The sequence below is a fragment of the Chiloscyllium punctatum genome, chromosome 19 (genome assembly GCF_047496795.1).
Source record: "Chiloscyllium punctatum isolate Juve2018m chromosome 19, sChiPun1.3, whole genome shotgun sequence".
NCBI lineage: Eukaryota > Metazoa > Chordata > Chondrichthyes > Orectolobiformes > Hemiscylliidae > Chiloscyllium > Chiloscyllium punctatum.
The window spans coordinates 78,956,683-78,984,075 of NC_092757.1; the positions used below are offsets into that span (position 1 = coordinate 78,956,683).

The 27,393-nt window shown below is 42.9% G+C and overlaps 1 protein-coding gene across 3 annotated transcripts in view; it reads right to left on the reverse strand.

The window, feature by feature from the left end:
* Positions 1–1,482: 1,482 nt before the first annotated feature.
* Positions 1,483–27,393, reverse strand: part of LOC140491503 (TNF receptor-associated factor 4-like) — a 107,088-nt gene continuing 81,177 nt past the window's right edge. For all 3 annotated transcript variants that reach the window (XM_072589775.1, XM_072589773.1, XM_072589774.1), the window contains exons 3-7: positions 13,700–13,804; positions 12,509–12,670; positions 10,743–10,904; positions 6,696–6,851; positions 1,483–3,653 (exon numbers count right to left, since the gene is read on the reverse strand). In XM_072589775.1, coding sequence (XP_072445876.1) covers positions 3,021–3,653; positions 6,696–6,851; positions 10,743–10,904; positions 12,509–12,670; positions 13,700–13,804 — 1,218 coding nt within the window. In that variant the 3' untranslated portion in view covers positions 1,483–3,020. The remainder of the gene's footprint in view (positions 3,654–6,695; positions 6,852–10,742; positions 10,905–12,508; positions 12,671–13,699; positions 13,805–27,393) is intronic.

Genomic DNA, 27,393 nt, shown 5'->3' on the forward strand with positions numbered 1-27,393 from the left:
TGAAGTAAGGCGATTCAATAATAGAAAACGTGGGCCTTCCTGTTTAAACCAGTGAAACCCTGCAGCAGAAAGAAAGCCTCTTTAACCTTTGCATCGCCAGAGTGATGCAAGCCACCATCTGTGCATTGGGATTAAGCATCATTCAAATCAGCCCAGATGGAATTGCAATGGATTAAGCAGAAACCACTGCAACTTAATTGATTTGAGACAGGAGTTATTGGATGTGCTGAGGATATAACAGTGGACTGTTCTTGCCTTGTCATTCATAGAGGAATTACTTTCAACCGAAGTAGATGCAATATTGAAATCTCCAGGCAGTTTCACTGGGCTGAATGCTGTCTGCATTTTAAGAGGCTTATTGACAGGGGAAAACATGTCGTCAATATCAATCACTCCCTCCACGTTCTAGAGCCTGCCACATCCTCAGCAACTTGCTCCATTTAACCCTTCACACCAGGGATGTTTCCGTTCCAATAATGCCATTTTCTATCGAGACCTGACAACTTTTACATCAGGTCAAAATATCAAACTTTCAAAACCGTCAAAGGAAATTTTATTTATTAACAGCATCACTCATCTACTGCTATATATTTTAAAATGGAAGGCATAAAGCAACGGCCAGGGTCAATACACCTGACTGCTGAGAGATTTCTACTGCAAAGTGCACATCATGAGAAGACACAACTGGGATTAATGGTGTTGCAACCCCACAGTTGCACAAACATGAAGGATAACTGTTCAGATTCATATATTGTTGGCATTCAAGTCTAATGTCTTGTTTCCAAGTTCCAATCTGGAGACTTGAGCATGTATTTAGGGGCCAAAACCTAGGGCAGTGTTGAACAAGTGCTATACCAACGATGTATGTATAAATGTGTATACCAATGGGCATGATGCCTTTTGAACAAGACACTTAAACAGAGGCTCCTGACTACATATCAAAGCAGAAAATGTATTGCTGGAAAAGTGCAGCAGGTCAGGCAGCATCCAAGGAGCAGGAGAATCGACGTTCAGGAATCCTGAAGAAGGGCTTATGCCCGAAACGTCGATTCTCCTGTTCCTTGGATGCTGCCTGACCTGCTGCACTTTTCCATGAACACTTTTTCAGCTCTGATCTCCAACATCTGCAGTCCTCACTTTCTCCTCCTACATATCAAAGCAGCCCAGTGGCTGCATTCACAGGATAGTGAGTGGTGTTTTTCCCGTATCCTGGTCAATATTCAATCACTCAACTAACACCATTTAAGTATCTGGTCATCACAAAGTTGTTTAGGTATTTGGCTGTCAGGTTGATAGTTGCATTACAACAAGTACTATATTTCGAAAAGTACTTCCCAGACTGTCAAGCACTTTGGAACATTTCCAGTTACGAAAGTTGCTGCATAATCGCAATAGTCTTTTTCAGTCCTGGCACCAACTCTTTCTTCATAAAATGTACAAAATAACTGATTAATCGTGCAAGAACAATAGCTAAAACAAAGCTTTGTATGAATACACATTTTATTTTGAAAAAGGACAATGTACAGAGAATCATCTTTTGTTCTGGCTTTCAAACACATCTACACCAACAACAGAGCTAAAAAATAAATAGCTTTAGAGGGAAATTACACACAGGAATCAAGTAAAGCAGAAGATTACTTCCAAAAATTCCAAATGGATTTAACTGACCAATAAAATGGAATTACATTAACATGCCATTGAAATTTTTCCAGGTTTTCATTGATGTTTCTTACAAAAAACATTTAAGTCTCTATTCTACTACAAAACAGTTAAAGTCCTAGATGTAGTTTTATTTAAAATATACAGTTGTAGAAAATTCTTCTGTTTTCAAAATCAGTGAACATGGACATTGACATAGAAACAGTTTGCACCTGGTAAAGTTCGAACATAGCAAAAGATTCCAACTTCTGGGAGAGAGCAACAAGGAGGGAGGAAGAAAGAGGAAGAGAGAAAAATAAAGGAAAAAGACAGACTTTTGACATTACCGTTATATATTAGCAACTTTTGATTATTCACATCTTTGAATCCTGGCATTTACTTATTGCACATGCCTTCGTTTATTAAAAAGCATTTTAACAATTACTTCTCAACAATTAGCAATGGCCAGAATAGCAACATAAAGGAGGCCTAATATTTTCCAACGAAATGTCACTTTTCATGGAATTATTTTATTAAAAGTGTCTCCTACCCTCTCCCTCACATGCTTCTCTCCCACTCAGCTTCAAAAGGCTGACTGTAAGGTGGTTACAACTACTCCCATTTTATTTCTACAGTGGACCTCCAAAATCAGTTTAATGTTCGTTAATACTAAAGACTGGGTTACATTTGATCACCTGAGAGGCCAACATTGACCAGCTTAAATTACAGTACATAGACAAAGACTTACAAACTCTTTTGGCAGCACTGGAGTCAGCCTGGAGTTAATCCTCTGTCTGGTTGGCCATTACTTATTGAGAAAGAACTTGCACCCAGTTCCTGTGAATGGACACTGACCTTGTCCAAACTCTTTAGAATCTGCACCTCATTACACCAGGGCATAAGCTGTCTGAAATTGTTGTCTTCTGAACCTAAATGCGCCTTTGTCTTCCCATCTCTTCTTTTACCACTTGTTTCAAGTTTTCGAACCAATTATATTACATGGGAATATTGATCAGACTGAATGATGTCTTGGGACCATGCAGCCCGCAATGTTCCCAGATGAGAATCAGACTGCTCCAATACAGTGACCACAGACACTGAAACATGGGCAAATCAATACAGACATACAGTTTAAAAATAAAAATCCTTAGAGGTATTCTTTGTCTCCCTGATGTGGGCAGACCCAGTATCTGAATATCATGCCAATGTATGCATGCACAGTAGGCAATGTTCATAGTGCACAGTGGAGAAATCCCAAAAGTACCTCGGAAATTTTGGTTCTTGAGCAACTCATTTGTATCACAATATATACGCACGTTTATAAAACAAAGCTTCTGATGCTAAAGGAGGAGTAAAATTGACTATTTCCTTCTGGTCCACGTTCACGCTAGAATCTTTTGAGGGATCTCGACAGAAGCTCTGATGAAGATTGAATTGTCCCGGATGTAATTCCTCTTCTTGATCTCTTCATGAGAAATGAATTTGGGATATCCAAACCCAAGTGTGCTTTCATCCATGGAGTTCCTGGAGTTGACGGGCTTCTGGAAGTTCTTCCAGTTGGGGTCAGGGGTGAAGGTTTCGGTGATGTGCTGCGGTTTTGACAGTGACGGATCACTCTGATCCATAATGGAGAAGGTCACCTTATAGGAGAAGGGCCACTCAAGCAGGTTGTCATATTCACCTGGCAGTACCCGGATATAGACCGACAAGTGGGTGCCCTCTCCACTCCCATTTCCATTCAGAAAGGCTGACACTTGCAGCTTGTAACCATATCGGTGGGTATAAAACGGAGGGCTAAAAAACTCATAGTTGTTGCGCAGTTTGGCCTCCTGCATCTTACGCACATAGTCGGTTATTTTCCAGATGAGGACACCGTCACTGCCGACTGACAGCTCCTCCACTTCCCGCCTCAGCTCCAAGATATCCTGGCGCTGACGATTCACGAGATTACACATGATGTTCAGGTGAACCTTCATACTTTCATCAATGTGTCTGCTCATCGCAATCTTGTGGCACTGGAAGAGAAGACAGAAGATCATTTAGCAGCACATCCATGGCCAGCATTCTTGCAGTTCACCTTCTTGTTTGAACTTGCAAAAGGCAGAGTTTCTTTTGTATGCAAAAATGACAAAACTTGTAATTAAAACCAATATCATTCCACCATCCTTCCCTCCAATCTTCTGCCCTCGTTTCCAGCGATTTCCTGTTGACACGATATGTTGTGAACAGCTCAATCACAGACCCCAATATTGGCCAAAAATATTTTTCAAGAAATTGCCTTTAGTCGGGGAGGGAATGGGATATCTGCATTGGAAGGGTTCAGAGAAGGTTCACTGGGCTGATCCCTGCAAATAAAAGTGGCTGACTAACATGGAAAGTTTGGGCTTATTCCAAGTTCTTGAAGGTAATCTTATTGAAACCTGTAACAATTCTGAGGGGCCTAGAGGTTCTTTTCCCCATGTGGGGGCAACAAGGGAGCAGAGATTCAAAATAAGGTGATTCTTGTTTAAAACAGCTTTGAGGAACTGCTCCTATCAGGGATTCAGTCATCTTCAGGCATTCTCTTCCAGACGGCAAAGCAGGCTGGATCATTGAATATATTCAAGGTGGAGGGAACCTAAGCTGATTGGTGTGAAATGGAATGGGATGGAAGGGAAAGAATAGGCAGGAAAGTAGAATTGAGGCAATATAGTCAGACCAGTCATAACCTTACTAGATGGTGAGCATGTGAGAAAAACCATACAGCCTCCTGCTTCTATTTCTAACGTTCTTAGGTCTAAAATGTACAGTACCACATCACCATACAGAAACATTTTCTGAGAGTCTAGACAACGAAGAGTTCATTTACTTAACAGTGGGCGCACCACTCTGCAAAGGATAAGGCCTGAGGCCAGCTTAAGCCACATAGCTCAGCAGCAACAGGGAGTGTTCATTGACAAGATTCACTGATCAACTTCAGGAGTTACCTTGGCACCAGGGTCAAACAAAGTGAGTCTGGTTCAGTTCAGCATGGAGTAGGATACCTGCTTCACAAAATCATCAGGGAATCTCAAACTTAAAGCTTCACTTATAAAATAGTGAATAATTCTACGTTAGACAAACCTCCCTGTTCAGCTTCTGGAAAAGATAAAGTAACTATCATCTCCTTGTTGCCATTTAAAAACAAACAAAAAATCCTCTTTGTATGTATGTGTAATTCATCTACTGGTTAAAACACCATGGCATACAGCTCAAATCCAATACTTGGATTGACAACTCCGACTGAGAAATCAATATTAATTGGAGCATTCCCTTTTCAATCCTGCTAACATGGAGATGCATTCACTAACACAACCTATGGCTTCCTTCACTGTCTTAATTTGAACATTCTCAATTCTCCATGTCACTGCTCCATGCTCAGAAGGCACTTTGATTATTAATAATTTTATAAAATATAGTTGTTCAGCCTTCCCAACCTTTCACCAACCACCACTGTACCCCCCCACCCCCCTCCAGTTTATCAAGACTTATTATCAAAAGGCTTTCCTTTCGGGCAGTCAGCTGTGAACTTTGACAACCCCATTACACACATGACTGACTGCAGGTCGTGTTCACTTGAGCGGCACTTAAGAATAAAATTTCCACCAAATAAATTAACAGTTTCAGACTGTGTAACCTTGACGATGTCATAGCCCAGAGTTGAAGAGCATTTCAGCTTGTGAGCATATTGAAAGCAGAAAGCTTCTGGGGATAATGCGTGTCTGGAAGAAATTACTCCCAAATGAAAAGACAAGGCCAGAGTGTACTCACAGACACCAGAGGGTGGGGATGGGGGTACTGAGGAAGATCAAGCTTTTGTCAGCCTAAAAACCCCCTTCCTTGTTCTTGTTTGAAGGACTAGGAGAGCAGAAAAGGACAGAGTTCAGTCACTTCCATCAAATAGCCCGTGTCCCTTTGTGTTTGAAGTTTGGGCTGACAAAGGTGAAAGTTTTCAATTAAACCTGGCAGAGGCATTTAATTAAAGTGCAAGGGGACATAGGAATGACTTCAGGACTCAAAGTTCCCCTTTCCTTAGAATTCATTAGGCCGGAGGATCAACTGGGATTCAAAGGGTAATAGCGGAGCTTTATCAGATTAGACCCAGCCAGTATATATGGTCAGTCAGCAACTAAGGTTCATTGTCAGGGAATGTGCATCTCTTTAGATTATCTGCTGCCACAGGACAGCTCCCTTGTGGGTGGAATGAGCTGACGAATTGGCAAAAAGACCCAGGGAGACCACATCATCACAAGTGTCAATCCCTTTTGTGCCCATAACTCCTTTCCATCCCTTGACAAAATCATCTCAACACCCCTTACCAGTTTGGCTATCACAACTCCAATCCCCATCCAAACCCTAACAAACCCCAACAAACCCACAGCCTGGCCAGCCAACCTTGAATCAAAACGGAGGGTGCCACATTGCCCAATGTAATGCCACCCAAAAACTTGCCCAGGTCACCTTTATGAACCAATCCCAGCTGGCATTAAACCAAAAGAAAATGACAAAAGAACGGTGGATGCTAGAAATCTGAAACAACTGGCATTCCAGCTGGTTTGTGAGAAAAATCCAGCCAGGCCTCCATAGAAATCATCTGCATTGGGACACAGGATTGTGGGATTGCTAACCTCAGGGTTAGGGAATCGAAAACATTCAATTCTATTGCATTAACAGTGCTTAACTTAATGAGCTCAGAAAATGAATCTGAATGGGTTTTTTTTTAAACATAAAAGCGGTAATCGGATCTCTTTGATGTGTTTTGGGTAATTGACGGTTGGAGAGTCATCTGGTTTCAAACAGAAATTGCCATAATTAAAACGAGATGAACAAAAAGAGTAGTGTAAAAATTCGACTGGTCTAGAAATAGCTTCTGCTCACATGGATACATGGGAGTCAAAGCTGACACACACACAGTGACAGAAAAAGAGGAGGTTCCCCACCAACACAAAATCAGACATATTCTTCATAACTCCTGCCGTAGTCAATGAAGAACAAAGTGTTTGCAGTTCCTGAAGCTAAGGGCTCATGTCAGTTCTTACCCGGTGTTTGCAGCCAGCATCCTTAAAGGGGCATAGTACCATAGCAGTATTGCAGTTGTCCCTCAGATGAGTGGCGAGATCTTCCCTGGCAATGTTTGATACTCCACACTGGTTGGGGCAAACTACTGGGTACCGTGGACATTGATATTGGTGGTTCTAAAACAGATTGAGAACAAGACTCAGACTGAATCAGTTAGAAATAAATCTCACTGTTTATACTGTGACCATAATGGGTTTAATATTGCCACAGCATGTTAAGAAATACAAGAATGAGTACACCACTCAGCACTGTAAAGCCTGCACCGCCATTCAACATTGATGCCAAAGTTCAGCCAGGATCATATCATTTTCCTGCTCATTCCCCATATCCCCCAGTTTCCCCGAAAGATCAAAGCTCTGTGTATCCAGGCCTAAGACACAAGCAATAATGGAGTACTCACAACCACCCCCCACCTCTAGGGTGGAGTACGTGAAAGACTCTAAACCTTTCGAGTGATGAGACTTCATCTCAGTCCTAAATGATGCCCCCCTCCCCCACCAGCTTCCCTATCTAGAAACTGTGCTCCTTGTTCGTCACTCTGTAGAAACTCAGTCTCAGTGTCGAGTCTGCTAAGCCCCTTCAAAATAAACAAGATTGGAATGAGATCGCTTCTCATTTTGCTACACCTACGAGAATTTAGACTCAAATTTACTTTGCTTCCCATCATAGGAGAAGCCAGGAACAAACTTTGCAAACATTCACTGCACTGCTTCCAATGTAAGTATATTTTTGTTTAAACAAGGGAACTAACACACTGTATGCCTGATGCAGTCTCAAAGTTCTGTCCAACTGCAAAAAACTTAGTGTACTTCAATCCCCTCAGAACAAAAGTCAACTAGTCATTTGCTTTCCTGATTGTTGGCTGTACCTGCATTCAGCCCTAGATCTGCACTGCCTACGGAGTTATACAATACCAGCTTCAACCAGACTCTTCATTTCATTTTCTAAATGACTTGGACTCAGTCAAAGAGATGTACAGCACGGAAACAGATGCTTCGGTCCAACACATCCATGCCGACCAGATAGTCCCATCTGCCAACACCTGGCCCATATCCCTCCAAACCCTTCCTATTCATATACCCATCCGAATACCTTTTAAATGTTGCAATTGTACTCGCCTCCACCACTTCCTCTGGCAGCTCATTCCATACACGTACCACCCTCTGTGTGAAAAAGTTGCCCTTAGGTCTCTATTATATCTTTCCCCTCTCACCCTAAACCTATGCCCTCTAGTTCTGGACTCCCCCCACCCCAGAGATGAAAAATATGTTGCTGGAAAAGCACAGCAGGTCAGGCAGCACCCAAGGAGCAGGAGAATCGACGTTTCAGACATAAGCCCTCCTTCAGGAATGAGGAGGGTGTGCCAAGCAGGCTAAGGTAAAAGGTAGGGAGGAGTGACTTGGGGGGAGGGGGATGGGAATGCGATAGGTGGAAGGAGGTTAAGGTGAGGGTGATAGGCCAGAGAGGGGGTGGGGGCGGAAAGGTCAGGAAAAAGATTGCAGGTCAAGAAGGCGGTGCTGAGTCTGAGGGTTGGGACTGAGATAAGGTGAGGGGAGGGGAAATGAGGAAGCTGGAGAAATGTGCATTCATCCCTTGTGGTTGGCGGGTTCCTAGGCGGAAGATGAGGTGCTCTTGCTCCAGGCAGTGTGTTGCCATGGTCTGGTGATGGAGGCGGCCAAGGACCTGCATGGGAGGGGGATTTAAAGTGTTCAGCCACGGGGCGGTTGGGTTGGTTGGTGCGGGTGTCCGAGAGGTATTCTCTGAAACGTTCCGCAAGTAGGCGGCCTGTCTCCCCAATGTAGAGGAGGCCACATCGGGTGCAGCGGATGCAGTAACTGATGTGTGTGGAGGTGCAGGTGAATTTGTGACGGATATGGAAGGATCCCTTGGGGCCTTGGAGGGAAGTGAGGGGGGAAGTGTGGGCGCAAGTTTTTCATTTCTTGCGGTTGCAGGGGAAGGTGCTGGGAGTGGAGGTTGGGTTGGTGGGGGGTGTGGACCTGACGAGGGAGTGGTCTTTCCGGAATACTGATAGGGGAGGGGAGGGAAATATATCCTTGGTGGTTGGGTCTGTTTGGAGGTGGCGGAAATGACGAAGGATGATATGATGTATCTGGAGGTTGGTGGGGTGGTAGGTGAGGACCAGTGGGGTTCTGTCCTTGTGGCAATTGGAGGGGCGGGGTTCAAGGGCGGAGGAGCGGGACGTGGAGGAGATGTTAAAGTGTTGAATAGTTCATCCACTTTACTAACACCTTCCGCCCCGACCTCAAATTTACCTGGATCGTCTCAGACTCCTGCCCCCCCCCTTCCTAGACACCTCCATTTCTATCTCGGGCGACCGATTCAACATGGATATTTACTATAAACCGACCGACTCACACAGCTACCTAGATTACACCTCCTCCCACCCTGCCCCCTGTAAAAATGCCATCCTATATTCCCAATTTCTTCGCCTCCACCGCATCTGCTCCCAGGAGGACAAATTCCAATACCGAACAACCCAGATGGCCTCCTTCTTCAAAGACCGCAATTTCCCCTCAGATGTGGTTGACGATGCTCTCCACCGCATCTCCTCCACTCTTGCGCCCACACCTCCCCCCTCACTTCCCTCCAAGGCCCCAAGGGATCCTTCCATATCCGTCACAAATTCACCTGCACCTCCACACACATCATTTACTGCATCTGCTGCACCCGATGTGGCCTCCTCTACATTGGGGAGACAGGCTGCCTACTTGCGGAACATTTCAGAGAACACCTCTGGGACACCCGCACCAACCAACCCAACCATGGCGAAACACTTTAACCCCCCCCCCCCCCCCCCCACTCCGCCAAGGACATACAGGTCCTTGGCCTCCTCCATCGCCAGACCATGGCAACATGACGCCTAGAGGAAGAGCACCTCACCTTCTGCCTAGGAACCCTCCAACCACAAGGGATGAATGCAGATTTCTCCAGCTTCCTCATTTCCCCTCCCCCCACCTTATCTCAGTCCCAACCCTCGGACTCAGCACTGCCGTCTTGATCTGCAATCTTCTTCCCGACCTCTCCGTCCCCACCCCCTCTCCGACCTATCACCCTCACCTTAACCTCCTTCCACCTATTGCATTCCCAATGCCCCTCCTACAAGTCCCTCCTCCCTATCTTTTATCTTAGCCTGCTTGGCACACCTTCCTCATTCCTGAAGAAGGGCTTATGCCCGAAACGTCAATTCTCCTACTCCTTGGATGCTGCCTGACCTACTGTGCTTTTCCAGCAACACATTTTTCAGCTCTGATCTCCAGGATCTGCAGTCCTCACTTTCCCCCCACCCCAGGGAAGAGACTTTGTCTATTTGTCCTATCCATGCTCTTATCTTGGGATCTGTGTCTACTTCACACTGACACAAGTCAGGAACGTGATGGAATAATCCCCACTTGCCTGGATGGGTGTAGTTCCAACAGCACTCAAGAAGATTTACCCCACCCAGGACAAAGCAGCCTAATTTATTGGCACCACATCAATAAACATCCACTCCCTCCAGCACCGAAACTCAGTGCATACTGCTGTTTCTATCGACAAGACAGCCCCTTCCAATCCCATGACCACCTCCATCTGGAAGGAGGACATGGGTAATAAACATTGGGAATGTCACCACTGCAAGTTCCTCTCCAAGCCACTCACTATCTTCACTTGGAAATATATCATTGTTCCTTTACAGTGGCTGAATCAAATTCCTGGAATTCCCTCTCTGATTATGAGAACCACAATGGTGGGTCACACCACCGCTGCAGCAGTTCAAAGCATCAGGTCCCCACCACCTTAAGGGACAACTATGGGTGGTCCAGCCAGCACCACCTACATCCCATGAGTGAGTAAAACAAAGAAAATGATTTCACGCATCAGAAGACAGAGCATCAATTAACCGGGAAAGCATTTTGGGTGCTTTGACATGTCTGTGTCATTCACCTTCAGAATCTGAGCCCAACTCTTTGGTCTCACAAAAAGGCGGCAAGGGGAGATAGGGAACCAACCTGTATTGTGTCGAACACAAACTCCTTGCCACAGAATTTGCAGGGCTGTGTGCGCTTTGGACAGTCTGTAAGGCAATGTTGTGACAGTAGGCGCCGCATCATCCTGGCCCCACATTTGTTTTCACAGTACACGCTCTCCTGAGGACAAATCCCTTGGTGATTCTGTGGGACAAAGTAACCATGTGAGTGCAATCTCATTTCTGAAGCATTAATAAAAAGAGAGAAAACTGAGTTTCTCCAACACTTCCTTCCCCCCATCTCCACAATTAATAACAAACAGAGCTACGGATTAGCTTGTGAGCTGTAAAAGGGCAAGCATGTCATGATCCATGTTTCTAGCCAACTTCCTGAACAGTTAATCAGCCATATACCATTTCAAGCAGTTAAACAAGAGAGAATGTGCAAGTGATCATATCAGATAGAATACCATACTCCAAAGGGTTGGGCACTGGCCTTTCACCTTGGCTATCTGGCCTGAGTTGATATGATGTAAGCCATCTCTAGTTATTAGCAGGCAGTACAGCTACACAAAGCACACAACTAGGGAAAGATCTTCTGGAGTCTTTCAAAGAGGCACAGCCACTTCAGGCTCCTTTAAAATGATCGATCGCATATCTTCAACAGAGAAAATCTGGTTTAGGTCAGGAAATTATACAACCATTATCTCTGGTCAGAGCCAAAAGAAATTAATACCACACTAATGTTATCTCATTGTCAATGTCATTTTGCCATAAATAGCAGGGTTACCATCAATGGAAATACTGACCACATGTAACTACTGAAGTTAAATATCCTCTTCTAAAGAAAAAATCATTTCATAAGAAGTTTAATAGATTCGGAAAGCAGAAAATAAGGTCACTTTGTTTCACGGCTGTACTGAAAATGAAAGAAAGATCGAGATCAATGGGCTGCTCCATTTAGCTTTCTTTCTCTCATTGCTGTCATAACTGAGTGTATCTTTAACACTGGCTAAGAACATGGAGTTATGTACAGCACCAAAGGGACATAGCTGGATCAAGTGTTTATAAAGCTTAATCTATAAAGTCACACTGTTTTCAAGTAAGGCAAGCAGTTACAATCACTTAGTCCTGCTTGACAACAGATGCTTTACTATGAATTTAGCTTTCAAAAGAAGCAATAGTGCACTCTCACACTCTCGCCACCCTCCCTCTCTCTCACATACACATATACAAACACACAATCAGAAGCAATGAATGTACAAAGTGAAACAGCTTGCACTTTAGCAGGAGTTTTGTGAAATACTTCGATTGTCTAGCTGAGTGGAGTAGAGCTACCATGAGTCAATAGCTATAAAATGAATCTCAATGCAGACAAATTGTCTCTCCTTCAGGCCAGACTGGGTCAATGCTCTCCCAAAGGTTAGCTGTTATCTACATGATTAATTTGGAATCCAGATGTGGCCATTTGCATTCCTGATACAGAAAAAAAACAAGCAATGATATTAGCCATGTGATCTTAACAGTCACATGACATGCAAAACATAAAATTTTGCATTTTTTTGTTTAAAATAACATTTCATTATTCTGTTTTTTGATTCAGTGAGCGTTCTTTACTTCTACAGTTTATGACTAATGGCAGATGCTCATTCAGTTGATATGGATTTGAGAAGCACAATTCTTTCTTTATCCAAGTATATGCAAGGTACTTTCTGCTTTAACAAGTGATCATGGTGTAATCAGAGTGGTTGATGCTATGCCTCGCAGTTTGTCAGTGTTTTCCACACCACGCTGACCTAGTGTCCTCACCTCGTAACCTTCTCCAGTGAAGTCACTGCCACAGTATTCACACTTGACTCGACGTTTTGGGCAGTCGTGCTGAAGATGTTCAGCCAGGTCCCTGCGGCTCAGCTTGACTGTGCAACGATTTGGACATGGGATCACATTGAACGGGCATGTCGAAAGGTGGATCTGCAAAATGCAAACCAGAGAACAAAACAAAAAAAAAGGAAATGGTCAGTCCACAGTTGATTCCCCACATGGTCCTTTGGGTTAGCAGTTAGTAATTGCTGCATTCAGGTCAACATGTTCCTACATCTCACCACTGTGCTTACCATCAATGCTTCACACAAAGATAATAGTGACCGGATCATAAAGCACCCAGCATATCATGCCCACCATAACTCACAGACAGAGGGGAAGATGGGAGAAAATTGACATTGAGTCCTGAAAAGAATCTCCCCAATAGTTAGTTGGCAGGGACTGAGAACAATTTTACTGAAATACCAAAACAATACCCAATGTTTATTATTGGAATACATTACTCCCAGAGTACTGACGGAATATAGATCTGCAACAACTACAAGTTGTTGGTCTCAGTCCAGCACCTACTGGTATGTTATTTGGCTCAAGCACCAAATAAAATGATAATTCGAGGCCCATTATTGTAGAAGACAGTACAGCAAGGTGGGATGCAGGTCATGAGGATTTGAGATGCATTGTTGAGATGGAGGCTAGGAACTCTCTCTGCAGCGAAATCTACAAACAATTGTTGACAATTTGTCAAATTGGAGAAGTATTCAATTGTTCAGCATTGATGATATTCCAGAATAGATAGCTAGTCCCAGTAAATGGTAGCCATGAAACTATGATCTACAGCATTGCCATAAAAGTGCAATTAGTTCTTTAATGGCTTTTAGGGAAAGCAATCGCTTGTCTTTACTTGGTCTGGACTACGTTGTGACTCCAGGTCCAAAGTAATATAGTTGACATTTCAATGCCTTCTAAAATGGCCACGCAAGCCATGTTGTTCAAGGCTGACTGGGGTGAGTAACAAATAGCGCCCTTGTCAACAAATCCATGGAAGACCAAAGGACAAATAATTACACAACCCATTGAAATTTTCTTCAATTAAAATTCAATAAATATCATATGTATGAGGGTTAGCCTAGCCTTAAGTGTTCATTCCACAATATAGCACAGTACAGCTGAAAGACTAACCTGGAGCTGTTTAATCTGTCCTGTCCATCTGCAGCCTTCCTCACTGTGAATGCAGCGAATAGGCACAGCCAGGATCTGGGCTTCCAGCTCTGGATCAGGATAGATCTGCAAAGCAAGTACATTAAAAACTTAACCTCAATTAATAAAATACTTTTCTGGTGACTCAAAGAATGGATTATTAATAATAAATTCAACAAGCAAATAGATTCAAAAATTACAAATAATTGAGCAAAGACTTATTAAAATTATTTTTTTTTTAAATCATTTGGTGGCAGAATTAGCCCAGGGTGGTCCATCACTTCCCAGACTGAGATGCACTAACTCACTAGAGATTGACTCTGGGCCTGTCTGTTCTGAAATACTTATTGTCAGAGGGTGAAAGTAACATAGGGAGGAGAAAGTGAGAGCTGCAGATGTTGGAGATCAGAGTCGAGAGAGTGATGTTGGAAAAGCACAGGAGGTCAAGCAGCATCTGAGGAGTGGGAGACGTGATGTTCCTGATGATGAAGGGCTTATGCCTGAAACATCAATTCTCCCACCCCTCGGATGCTGCCTGACCTGCTGCGCTTTTCTAGTTCCACACTCTCGACGGTGAAAGTAACAGCCATTTTCAAACACTTCCTCATTTCAACTCTCAAGATCAGCACCAAGACACAAAAATAAAAAGCATTAATTATTTTGGGTCAGTTGGCAGTATTCTTACTTCCAAATATAAAGAGTAGTGGCTCTAAAGCTTCCACCCTAGTACTTACAGAAAGGATAATCTAGCTAGGACCCTTCAGTGCAGCACTGAGGGAGTGCTGCATTGGCAGAAACAGTGCCATGCACAGCAGACCTGAACAAACCTCACCTCCCATTGTGGATTTTAATGGTTCTGTAATGATCATTGGAAATTAATGATTCTACTATATTCTGGGAATATAAACCCCTTAGACAACATGAAATTACCTCAAGTGCTATTTGTAGAATGTTACTATATACAGCAAAGCTGCTGAATACAAAAGTCTAATATTTTCTGATGTTTAAAATCTTTTTTAAAAAAGTATGAAACATGGAAGTTAAGTTGAAACATGGAAGTAATCCTGTGAAGCTTTAAAGGGATGGTGCTTTATCTTTGGTTGCGTTCCAACAGGTTAAAGGACAAGACTCTTTCAGCATGGTATAATCATAGTACACGATTTTATTTTGCTTTTGACAGACATTTTAAAATGAATTGTTTCAAGAGGAAAGATTTGAGTAGCAGACAATTTTACTAAGAGTTGGAAGGTTACAACCACACCCCAGAAGAAACGTAAATTTCAAGGTCATTTCACTGTTTGCCTGCTTTTCAAGGGGTGATGGTTTCATTGAGATCACAAATTATATGAAATAGTTGCAGTTTTGTTGCAGTGCCAAGGTTTCAAAATCCTCTGGCCACGTGCAGTACATGTGCAAGCCATCTGTTACATGAAAGCTGGACTTGCCTTTTAGCCACATAAGTCACAGCGCCCCCCACAAACTCCTTCTGCACGTTCTGTGGCTGATACTCCACCCCAACGAAAACCAACTTCCTGTATAGTGAGGTGCTCAAAGATAGACGTAGGAATCCCCCAGTGTCTACCAAGGATCACTTGGCTGAAATGGGTTCAAGGTGCTGTACATCTCAACTATATCAATGAGATAGGTAAAAAAGGTAAAAGGTAAAAACAAGGTAACGTTGATTTCGCTGCTCGTTGGATGCTGCCTGAACTGCTGTGCTCTTCCAGCACCACTAATCCAGTATGTCAATGAGATGCCTACTGCATTTTTTGCCATCATTCCTAAATGATGAAAGATTCCCTGCAACTTGTGATTTCTTTTGGTACTCCCCATGTGATAAATTAACTTGGAAAAGTGCTCATTAAAAATCACCACAACCCCAATTATACAACAATTGGTTTGAACAAACTGCATTATAATTTGACCATGATAATAAACTTTATTATACAGTGCTTGAGTTGCTATTTTGGAGCAATAAACTCCAAGCAAGAATCGTATTAAAAGCTGGTGCAATAAATAAGGCTGTTTGCAACAAGAAGGCAACAAAGAATAATTTTAAACAAATAAAGACATAAGGGATTACTGGCAAAGTCACCGGAAAACCGTACAATGGAGTTCAGGTGGGGTTTAAATCCATCATAAAATAGAAAGGCTTATTGTCATTTTCTGAATAATGGGGAAATAGAAAAGTAAAATGCTAAGTACAGAAGGACTTAAATTTAATTTAAGTACAAGACCACCTCTTGCGCCAGAAGATGATTTGCAGTTTCTCCTTCAGGCATGTAGAACAGATGGAATACAGAAGTTTAAGATCATAAAAATAGCAAAGGGGCAGAGTTTACAAAATGATACTTTTAGCACACACAAGAGGGTTGTTAGGACATTAAAATCTCATTCATACTCATATCTTTCTAGAAAGGGGATGTACTTCACCAAGTTAGAAGCTGGTGAGTAAAGGGCAGGTGAACGTGGCCAAGTGGACAGCTCTGAAGAGCTGACAAAGACTCAATGGGCAAATGGCCTCCTCCCTCCTTTCCTGCAAAACGTAAACCAATTCAGTTTAGAACTTAAAGTCTGTCAGACTCACTCAATATCAATTTAACTATGACTCCAAATGTGCAATTCTAAAAGTAACTACATAAAATCAAGATTCAGCGATGCCGGTGTTGGACTGGGGTGTACAAAATTAAAAAGGTGATGAAGGAGCGTCGCTCCAAAACCTAGTGTGCTTCCAATTAAACCTGTTGGACTATAATCTGGTGTGTGATTTTTAACATAAAATCAATGATGAGTGAGCTGTGAGCAAGCCTTGCAATATTCAATTTGAGCCATTTGGAATTTATCTTGACACTACCAGACAGTGGACATCTTTTTTATGAATTGTCCTTTTAACAGCATTGACTTAGGTTTTAACTTTTTCGTGTTTTTGCTCGAAATGTTTCTCTCCTCATCTTTGCTCCCAAATGGAAGAAAGTAAGCCTCTAGTTTGGAGACAGGTTGATCCCAACTTGCACATGTAAGCCTCTCAGTACTGGTTGGACACATTCCAAAAGGATTCATCACGTGATCTCTTGCCTTCACTGCCTAGTCCCACCCTCCAACCAATCCACATTCCATCCTCACTGCCACCCCACACCACCAATTTAAATAGCATTTTACATGTCCAATATTTTTACAACAGACAGAAAGATTAAATTTTCAATTGCTGGAGAGTCCAGGCCAGTTCTGAAGGGTTGGCAACCCTGTGTAGAGTTTTACTGAGAGACAGTTCTTGTTCCCTTTCAAGGCTAGTCAGAAGTTCAAAGCACTAATAGTGAGCTCTCTCTGGATTAAAGTTGTACTGTCACTCCACAGTGGAATGAGTTATTGTATCTCAAAATGGCTCATGTACAATCAACCATGACTAAGAAGGAGCAGTGAGCAATGATGCTGAAGGAGGACTGCAATTTCAATATGAAATGTGACTTTTATTTCCTTTCTCTTAACTCATCTCTTCACCAGACTCATTACCTGGACAGTCAAACACCACCCTAGGTATCTGGTAGGTTTGAGTGTATGCAAGCATGGCAAAGTCAATGATAAATTGGCTCACTTACTAATGGAACTGTCAACCACTGATACACATTCTGCATTGTCAAAAATGTTGAAATCAAGAGTACAATGAGCACCCCCCCTTCCCGCACCCACCCTCCCCCCATACCGCGCACACATTAAAACCACCTTGGTTTTTTAGAATCTCACTGCAACAGGCTCCTAAAGATGCTAGCTTTTTGTTCAGGGGTTCTAGCACAGTTGGACACACCTTTGTACCAAACTTCATAAACAAAGTTCAGACAACCAGTGGGAGGAGAACATTTCTGCCCAGTGGGCTATCATTATGGAGCTGTTCCAACATTTGCCAAGTGTCCAACAAAGCCGCTTGATCCAGCATGAATCACTGAGTAAAGAAAGATCAGCTGGAGGCCAGTTGCCTCATGGAGGCTATTTGCCCCATCACCAATTCACATACCACTGTCTGTGTGGAGTTTGCACATTCTCCCAGTGTCTGCATGGGTTTTCTCCCACAGTCCAAAGATGTGCAGGTTAGGTGAACTTCCCATGCTAAATTGCCCATAGTGTTAGCTGCATAAGTGAGGGGTAAATGTAGGGCAATAGGTCTGGGTCGGTTGCTCGGAGGGTTGGTGTGGCCTTGTTGGGCCGAAGGGCCTGTTTCCACACTGTAGGAAATCTAATCTAATCTAATCTAATCTAATCCTGAACCCTAATTCAGAATAGGTCAGAAATCTAACCCACAATCTCCTGGTCTAAATGTTGCAGTACTGCCTGAGGCACTGCTTCCACCTACCACTCTGTGGCCTCACCAGTTAAAACCATCAACTGAGTGAACCCACTGACTTGTTGGCTTATACAAGCAATTAAGTGGCATTCCCACCAATACAAGGAGACACACAGAATTAAAATGCAGGCAAAGCTGTCAGAAACATGATGGATATTTGTTGGGGTTTTTTTTTAATAGTCACTGAACAGCTGATGAAAATGTGTAGGACAGCCTGAAGATTACAGATTAATTGCTCTTAACAAAGTAAACATAACTGTTTAAGAAATACAAAGAGCACAGTCTACAGCTAGATTCAAGAAACTAGGCAATAATTCAGCCTGACACTGGAAGATGAACCATTGCCGTTGTTTATTTAATACGTTAGAAATCACAGATATTTTAACATAAAACCAATTCAGCAGCTCAGGGTGATATTCACAAGCTAAATGATCTGCCTTAATGCCATTATAATAGGGAAAACAAACGCTGCCTTGATAAATGATGCATCAATAGGGGAAGAGGAGAGAAAGATCAGCAAATAATAGCATACTGCATGCTTGGAACTTGTAACCCAAACCCAAATTCACATTGCACTTTTAGAATACAAACATATTCAACATCATTTAAATTCTGTCCCTGTTGCTTAATCACCAAGGTTTGGTCCTTGTAGCAAACAGGACTTCAATTGAATCAATGTAAAAGTGGGTTTAAATTTGAACCTGATGCAAATTAAAGCTGTGCACTGTTATTGCTTGCAAGGTAATCTTGTAAAGTCAGTACATCATCCCTTACATTATTGTAACATGGCCAGAACAGCAGGTCTAAATTACCAGTTGTGTGTGAGATTCAGACAGAAGGAGAACCAGGTCAAATTGAAGCCTTGTAAGGCTTGAGGAGTTGGGGCCTGTGCCAAAGCAACGTTTTCATTGATCTTGGTTGGGTGTTTAATCCAAAGCAAGGGGGAGGGAAAATCAAACACCCAAGAGAAGCCTCCTGACCATTCCAGTACACCTAGCTAATGACTGAGGCATCAAGTGCAAACTCTATCAATTTTATCTCAATGAAAAGAGGGACAGCACTGTGTAATTATACTGCTAGGCCCGGCTAATGATCTGGTGGCTGCAACTGAAATTTCATCATGACAGCTGGGGAAATGAATTTCAGTGGTGACGATGGAAATCCAAATGTTTGTTAAAAACATTTATTAAAGAAGGAGATCTGCTGTCTTTGTCCAGTCTGGCCCATATGCAACTCCAGAGCCAATGAAGTGTGGCGTTGGATAAAGTACAGCAGGTTAGGCAGCATCTGAGGAGCGAGACAGTCGACGTTTCGGGCATAACCCTTCATCAGCACCCACAATGGCAATGCAGTTGACTTTTAATTGTCCTAATAAGCAATTCAGTTGTATTCAGAAAGGTGGCTCAATACCATCTTATCAAGAGCAATTAGGAATTGCTCACATCCAGTAAATGACTAAAAGCAAAACTTCATGCAAGGCTGCTCTGACAGAACACCACATTCTCTCCAGTCTCAGACATTTCACAGCTCCCACAATTATGAATGAACAGAATCACTGGTAACAAAGATCAAAGTTCAAAACGTTAGCAAGATAAATACCCATGTCATCTCAGAGTTTTACTCAGCAGGATACGAAGGTTGTTACTCTGGCAGTGTTATTTACATAAAGACAGCTACACTACACAGCTGCATTTACAATAGCTCAAAGTTGGTGCGAGATCTGAGCTTCTGTACTCTGAAGTTTGTCATGTTACCTGAAGGCAACATCTTCATTGTACACTTTGAACTCTTTGACATTCAAGTATTTGTACTATAGATACACTTGGCACAAACTAACTGGAGATTAAACTAAAACAGCAGCCGGACAGAAATGAGAAAGTGGCAGTGTTTTGAAAACAAACATCAGCATCTTTGCGACATCAAATCTGTTTAATGCTTAGTCACAAAATGTGTGGGTTAGAACAATAGAATCCCTACAATTTGGATGCAGGAAATTTGACCCATCGAATTCACACCAACCCTCTGAAGAGCATCCCAGCCACCCCTCACCCTATCCCTGACACCCTGCATTTCCCATGGTTAATCCATCTAACCTATACATCCCTGGACACTATGGGCAATTTGGAATGGCCAATCCACCTAACCTGAACATCTCTGGACTGAGAGAGGAAACTGGAGCACGTAGAGGAAGCCCCCCAGGCATGGGAGGAATGTGCAAACTCCACATAGTTGCCAGAGGGTGAAATTGAAACCCAATCCCTGGCACTGTGAGGCAGCAGTGCTAACCGCTGAGTTACCATGCCACCCCAAGAATTGACTCCCGAAGAAACCAAGCCCTCACTGCCTCACAAGGCAGGTGGAGCCATCTTTGAGGGATACAGTCACCCACCTCTGGCCTGTAGCCACACAGTGCTTGCTGAGATCAAACAGCAGAACATTTGACTGCATAGCATTCTGCTGATTGAGGTGGAATATGTTGATTATATTGTGGGGGATAAAGAATGGGAAGATCTCTGAGCCTCACAATGGTACTTGTTCTCAAAGATTAATAGCCTTTACTTGAAGGAATAGAAAGCACTTCCAGCTTTGATTTAATCATCATTAAGGGTAGAAGGAAGGTAAAATAAAACAAAGTTAGAGGAAGGAACATAGCATTTTTCTATCCCAGTTAAAGGCAATTATGCCAATGTTTGAGAAAGAAAAGCTATCAAAAGCCTCCACTGCCTCACAAACACAGGCATCAGTTTAACACAAGAGGCCTTCAACACCATAAAGAGTTAAGAACATGTTACACCATGCAGCCACATGGAACTGACCCAGAACTCCACTAAATCGGTCTGCTGTGAAGGGATGAGGTAACTGATCCAACACACTCCAAAGCGTACATCTCACTTTCCAGCACACAAGAATAGTATCAAAACTGATGTCACTCACTCAAAGAGCAGAATAGTAACTGGAAAGCTGGGGCAGCAGACCAGATACAGAGCTTTGACATCCATTTGAATAAAGCGGTCTGTAATTTAGAGTCAAGCGGAGGACTGGTCAGACCAAAATGAGGAGTTCCATCTGAATCAAATAAAAAAAATCTGAAAGGAACTGTTGGCAGTGGAAAAGGGTTTAGTTATACTGCTTGTGTTCAATTCTAAAGCGGACGATGATGGTTTTATTTATAGTGTTTGTGGTAGGTTCCTCAGCTGTTTAGGCTTCTTAACTTGGCCACTATTGAAAGATACTGTGTTGTCCAAAGTTCAACTACTCACAATGCACTTTTATGATTGAGTTTAGTGATTTGAATTCTTGGAGGTTTGTGGGAAGTGGATCTGATGAAGACCAACATTTCACTGGTAGAAATGAGGACTGTACAATAGACAATTCACAGACAAACGCAGAGAGAGTTCGTGGGGCTGCGGTTTGGTGCTGAGGAGGCAACAAAAGAATTACCAATGCTGAACAGCTAAACATCAAGAACCTTTCCCAGTGTTTCCTGGAAAACAGCATGTTCTTGTGGTTTTTCAAGGGGAATGGATCCTCCTTGCCCATAAATGGCTATAGAAATGGAAAATGACCGGGTTTTATCAGGTAGGAGCAGTGTGGGATATGGATTGAAAGTCAGTCAAATGCAAATCAATCAATCAGACTTGATTTAAGTGGGTAGTAAAACAGACTTGAGGAGCTGAATGGCCACCTTATGCCTCTCTAAGGTACGAGTTGTTGGTTTGCGCTGGTTGTCTAAGGGAACAGGTCAATTTGACTCAGCATTGTCGTCAAGTCAGGAAACTCCAGGCTTAAGGCATATTAAAGATTCACAGTTGACAAAGCTACTTTAGCTCAAATGATTTAGCATGGTGCATTGATGAGCTTGCTGTCTCCTTGGGATGAGCTATGAAAACCCAGCTGCTGAATTAAGTAGTTGCTAACCACACTGCAAAGGCTTGGATTCTTTCACTTAGTTGAGACTGCTTTCTACAGGGAGTTTTATTTGATATGGCAACATTCATGTTTTCTCCAGGAAAATAAGTAAGTAGAAATGGATATCATGGCATTTAAGAATCAAACAGACATATCCCTCCATACCATTCCTATTCATATACCCATCCAAATGCCTCTTAAATGTTGCAATTGTACCAGCCTCCACCACATCCTCTGGCAGCTCATTCCATACACATACCACCCTCTGAAAAAGTTGCCACTTAGCTCTCTTTTATATCTTTCCCCTCTCACCCTAAACCTATGCCCTCTAGTTCTGGATTCCCCAATCCCAGGGAAAATACTTTGTCTATTTATCCTATCCATGCCCCTCAACCTCTGTAAGGTTACCCCCTAGCCTCCGACGCTCCAGGGAAAACAGCCCCAGCCTGTTCAGCCTCTCCCTATAGCTCAAATCCTCCAACCCTGGCAACATCCTTGTAAATCTTTTCTGAACCCTTTCAAGTTTCACAACATCTTTCCGATAGGATGGAGACCAGAATTGCAAGCAATATTCCAACAGTGGCCTAACCAATGCCCTGTACAGCCACAACATGACCTCTCAACTCCTGTACTCAATACTCTGACCAATAAAGGAAAGCATACCAAAAGCCTTCTTCATTATCCTATCTACCTGTGACTCCACTTTCAAGGAGCTATGAACCTGCACTCCAAGGTCTCTTTGTTCAGCAACACTCCCTAGGACCTAACCATTAAGTGTATAAGTCCTGCTAAAATTTGCTTTCCCAAAATGCAGCACCTCGCATTCATCTGAATTAAACTCCACCTGCCACTTCTCAGCCCATTGGCCCATCTGGTCCAGATCCTGTTGTAATCTGAGGTAACCCTCTTCACTGTCCAGTACACCTCCAATTTTGGTGTCATCTGCAAACTTACTAACTGTACCTCTTATGCTCGCATCCAAATCATTTATGTAAATGTCAAAAAGAAGGCGGCCCAGCACCGATCCTTGTGGCACTCCACTGGTCACAGGCCTCCAGTCTGAAAAACAACCCTCCACCCTCTGTTCTACCTTTGAGCCAGTTCTATATCCAAATGGCTAGTTCTCCCTTTATTCCATGAGGTCTAACTTTGCTAATCAGTCTCCCATGGGGATTCTTGTCGAACGCCTTACTGAAGTCCATATAGATCACATCTACTGCTCTGCCCTCCCATCATTCTTCAAAAAACTCATTCAAGTTTGTGAGACATGATTTAAGACCATAAGACATAGGAGTGGAAGTAAGGCCATTCGGCCCATCGAGTCCACTCCGCCATTCAATCATGGCTGATGCGCATTTCAGCTCCACTTACCAGCGTTCTCCCCGTAGCCCTTAATTCCCCGAGACAACAAGAATCTATCAATCTCTACCTTGAAGACATTTAGCGTCCCGGCCTCCACTGCACTCTGCGGCAATGAATTCCACAGGCCCACCACTCTCTGGCTGAAGAAATGTCTCCGCATTTCTGTTCTGAAATGACCACCTCTAATTCTAAGGCTGTGTCCACGGGTCCTAGTCTCCACGTCTAACGGAAACAATTTCCTAGCATCCACCTTTTCCAAGCCATGTATTATTTTGTACGTCTCTATTAAGTCTCCCCTTAATCTTCTAAACTCCAACGAATACAATCCCAGTATCCTCAGCCGTTCCTCATATGCTAGACCTGTCATTCCAGGGATCATCCATGTGAATCTCCGCTGGACACGTTCCAGTGCCAGTATGTCCTTCCTGAGGTGTGGGGACCAAAACTGGACACAGTACTCCAAATGGGGCCTAACCAGAGCTTTATAAAGTCTTAGTAGTACATCTCTGCTTTTATATTCCAACCCTCTTGAGATAAGAGACAACATTGCATTCGCTTTCTTAATCACGGACTCAACCTGCATGTTTACCTTTAGAGTATCCTCGACTAGCACTCCCAGATCCCTTTGTGCTTTGGCTTTATTAATTTTCTCACCATTTAGAAAGTAGTCCATGCTTTTATTCTTTTTGCCAAAGTGCAAGACCTCGCACTTGCTCACATTAAATTCCATCAGCCATTTCCTGGACCACTCTCCCAACCTGTCTAGATCCTTCTGTAGCCTCCCCACTTCCTCAGTACTACCTGCCTGTCCACCTCACTTCATATCATCGGCAAACTTCGCTAGAATGCCCCCGGTTCCCTCATCCAAATCATTAATATATAATGCGAACAGCTGTGGCCCCAGCACCGAACCCTGCGGGACACCGCTCGTCACCGGCTGCCATTCTGAAAAAGAACCTTTTATCCCAACTCTCTGCCTTCTGTTAGACAGCCAATCCTCAATCCATCCCAGCAGCTCACCTCGAACACCATGGGCCCTCACCTTGCTCAGCAGCCTCCCGTGTGGCACCTTATCAAAGGCCTTTTGAAAGTCTAGATAGACCACATCCACTGGGTTTCCCTGGTCTAACCTACTTGTTACCTCTTCAAAAAATTCCAACAGGTTTGTCAGGCATGACCTCCCTTTACTAAATCCATGCTGACTTGTTCTAATCAGACTCTGCTCTTCCAAGAATTTAGAAACCTCATCCTTAATGATGGATTCTAGAATTTTACCAACAACCGAGGTTAAGCTGATTGGCCTATAATTTTCCATCTTTTGCCTTGATCCTTTCTTGAACAAGGGGGTTACAACAGCCATCTTCCAATCATCCGGGACCTTTCCTGACTCCAGTGACTCTTGAAAGATCTCAACCAATGCCTCTGCTATTTCCTCAGCCACCTCTCTCAGAACTCTAGGGTGTATTCCATCGGGGCCAGGAGATTTATCAATTTTAAGACTTTTTAACTTTTCTAGCACTATCTCTTTCGTAATGGCAGCCATACTCAACTCAGCCCCGTGACACCCTTTAATTTTTGGGATATTACTCATGTCTTCCACTGTGAAAACTGACGCAAAGTACTTGTTAAGTTCTCCTGCTATTTCCTTATCTCCCATCACTATGCTTCCTGCATCAGTTTGAAGTGGCCCAATGTCTACTTTTGCCTGTCGTTTGTTTCTTATGTACTGAAAGAAACTTTTACTATTATTTCTAATATTACTGGCTAGCCTATCTTCATATTTGATCCTCTCATTTCTTATTATACTCTTTGTTATCCTCTGTTTGCTTTTGTATCCTTCCCAATCTTCTGATTTCCCACTGTTCTTAGCCACTTTATAGGATCTCTCTTTTTCTTTAATACATTTCCTGACTTCCTTTGTCAGCCAAGGTTGTCTAATCCCTCCCCGGTTAATCTTTCTTTTCTTGGGAATGAACCTCTGTACAGTGTCCTCAAATTATACCTACAAACTCCTGCCATTTTTGCTCTACTGTCTTCCCGGTTAGCCTCTGCTTCCAGTCTATTTTAGTCAGTTCCTCTCTCATGCCCTCATAATTACCTTTATTCAACTGTAACACCATTACATCCGATTTTGCCTTCTCCCTTTCAAACTCCAGACTGAACTCTACCATATTATGGTCGCTACTTCCTAAGGGTTCCCTTACTTTAAGATCTTTTATAGAGTCTGGTTCATTGCAAAGCACTAGGTCCAGAATAGCCTGCTCTCTTGTGGGCTCCATGACAAGCTGTTCCAAAAAGCCATCCTGTAAGCATTCCATGAATTCCCTTTCTTTAGATCCACTAGCAACATTATTTACCCAGTCCACCTGCATATTGAAGTCTCCCATGATCAATGTAACCTTGCCTTTCTGACATGCCTTCTCTATTTCCCATGCACAAAGCCATGTTGACTATCCCTAATCTGTCCTTGCCTTTCCCAATACATGTACATCTTGTCCCTCAGGATTCCCTCCAACAACTTGCCCACCACTGCAGTCAGGCTCACCGGTCTATAGTTCCCTGGCTTGTCTTTACCGCCCTTCTTAAACAGTGGCACCACGTTAGCCAACCTCCAATCTTCCTGCACCTCACCTGTGACTATCAATGTACAAATATCTCAGCAAGAAGCCCAGCAATTACTTCTCTAGCTTCCCACAGAGTTCGCAGGTACACCTGATCAGGTCCTGGGGATTTATCACCTGCCGGCAGGTGGGACTAGATTGGGTTGGGATATCTGGTCGGCGTGGACAGGTTGGACTTAAGCGTCTGTTTTCATGCTGTACATCTCTATGACTCTATTAGAACTAACTATTACCTACAAACATTCAATTCATCAGGCACATAAGTATCTGAGCTAATATTACATCACTAGTTTACAACACAGGACCATGTTTCCAGCAGAGTACCATGTTGCACGAGATTGGAGGGAAAATGGAGTAGGAAATTTTATATCCTCAGTTAACATGCAATGATATCATGAGCACATCTCTCAAAGACATATCGACAATGGGCTTGACACAACACCCCTCATACAATACCATTAAAACTGGATTAACAGTACAGTTCTGGGCAGACTCTACACAATCAGAAATTGCTCTTTGAATAAGACATTCGACCAAAGGCAATCTGGCCTTTCAAGTGAAGAGAAAAGATCACAAAGGGAGACATCTTGTTCACTTGCATGAGCACCAAGGATCAAACTTGATTGAGACAATAAATAATCTAGAATCAGTTAGATGTTTAAGGGGTGATTTGATTGTTTAGAACGGTAAACCAATAGAATAGATTGGGAGAAAGCATTTAACCTTGCTGGGGTAACTAGAATAACAAAACATTGTCAAAATATTTAAGCCTTCAGCAGTGAAATAGGAAACGTTTCTTTAGGCGGAGACAGTGGAAATTTATACTCTCTTCCACAAACAGCAATTTACGCAAAGTCAGTTGTTAAATTTAAGTCCGGAGGTCGATATATTATCGTCAACCACCAGTATGAAGGAATATTGGGCAATGTTTGGTTATTACCTGAGCAGTTAATTTCTCAGTGATTGGCAGAATAGTTTGAGGGAATAACTGACTTTGTACCCATCTTTGTTGCTGTTTGTGCATCCCATTCCCTACATTACAAAAATAACAAATCCACAAAAAGGAAGTATGTCATTGCTTTGTGATATTCTTTGAGCCATCCTGACATTAAAAAGAAAAAGCACCTTTCACAAAGATAAAATCTGAAGAGCTGGTTTTGTGGTGTAGGGGAAGATGAAAGAGGATGGGTAGCCTGTTAGCTACGGGCAGCTCTCCATCAACAATACACTTGATGCTCAGCTGACTAACAGGCCCATTGGGAAAAGCCAAGGTAGATGAAGAAATGATTTTTAATATTGAAACCCACTCCTTGGCAATTATTTTGACCCAGCATGGGGTTTCCAATTAACTTGCACACCAGCATCATGGAGCCACTCATCCCCACCACAGCAACAAGAGAAGAATTTAAATGTTTTTGCCTCACTATCAAGGGAATAAGCAGACAGAT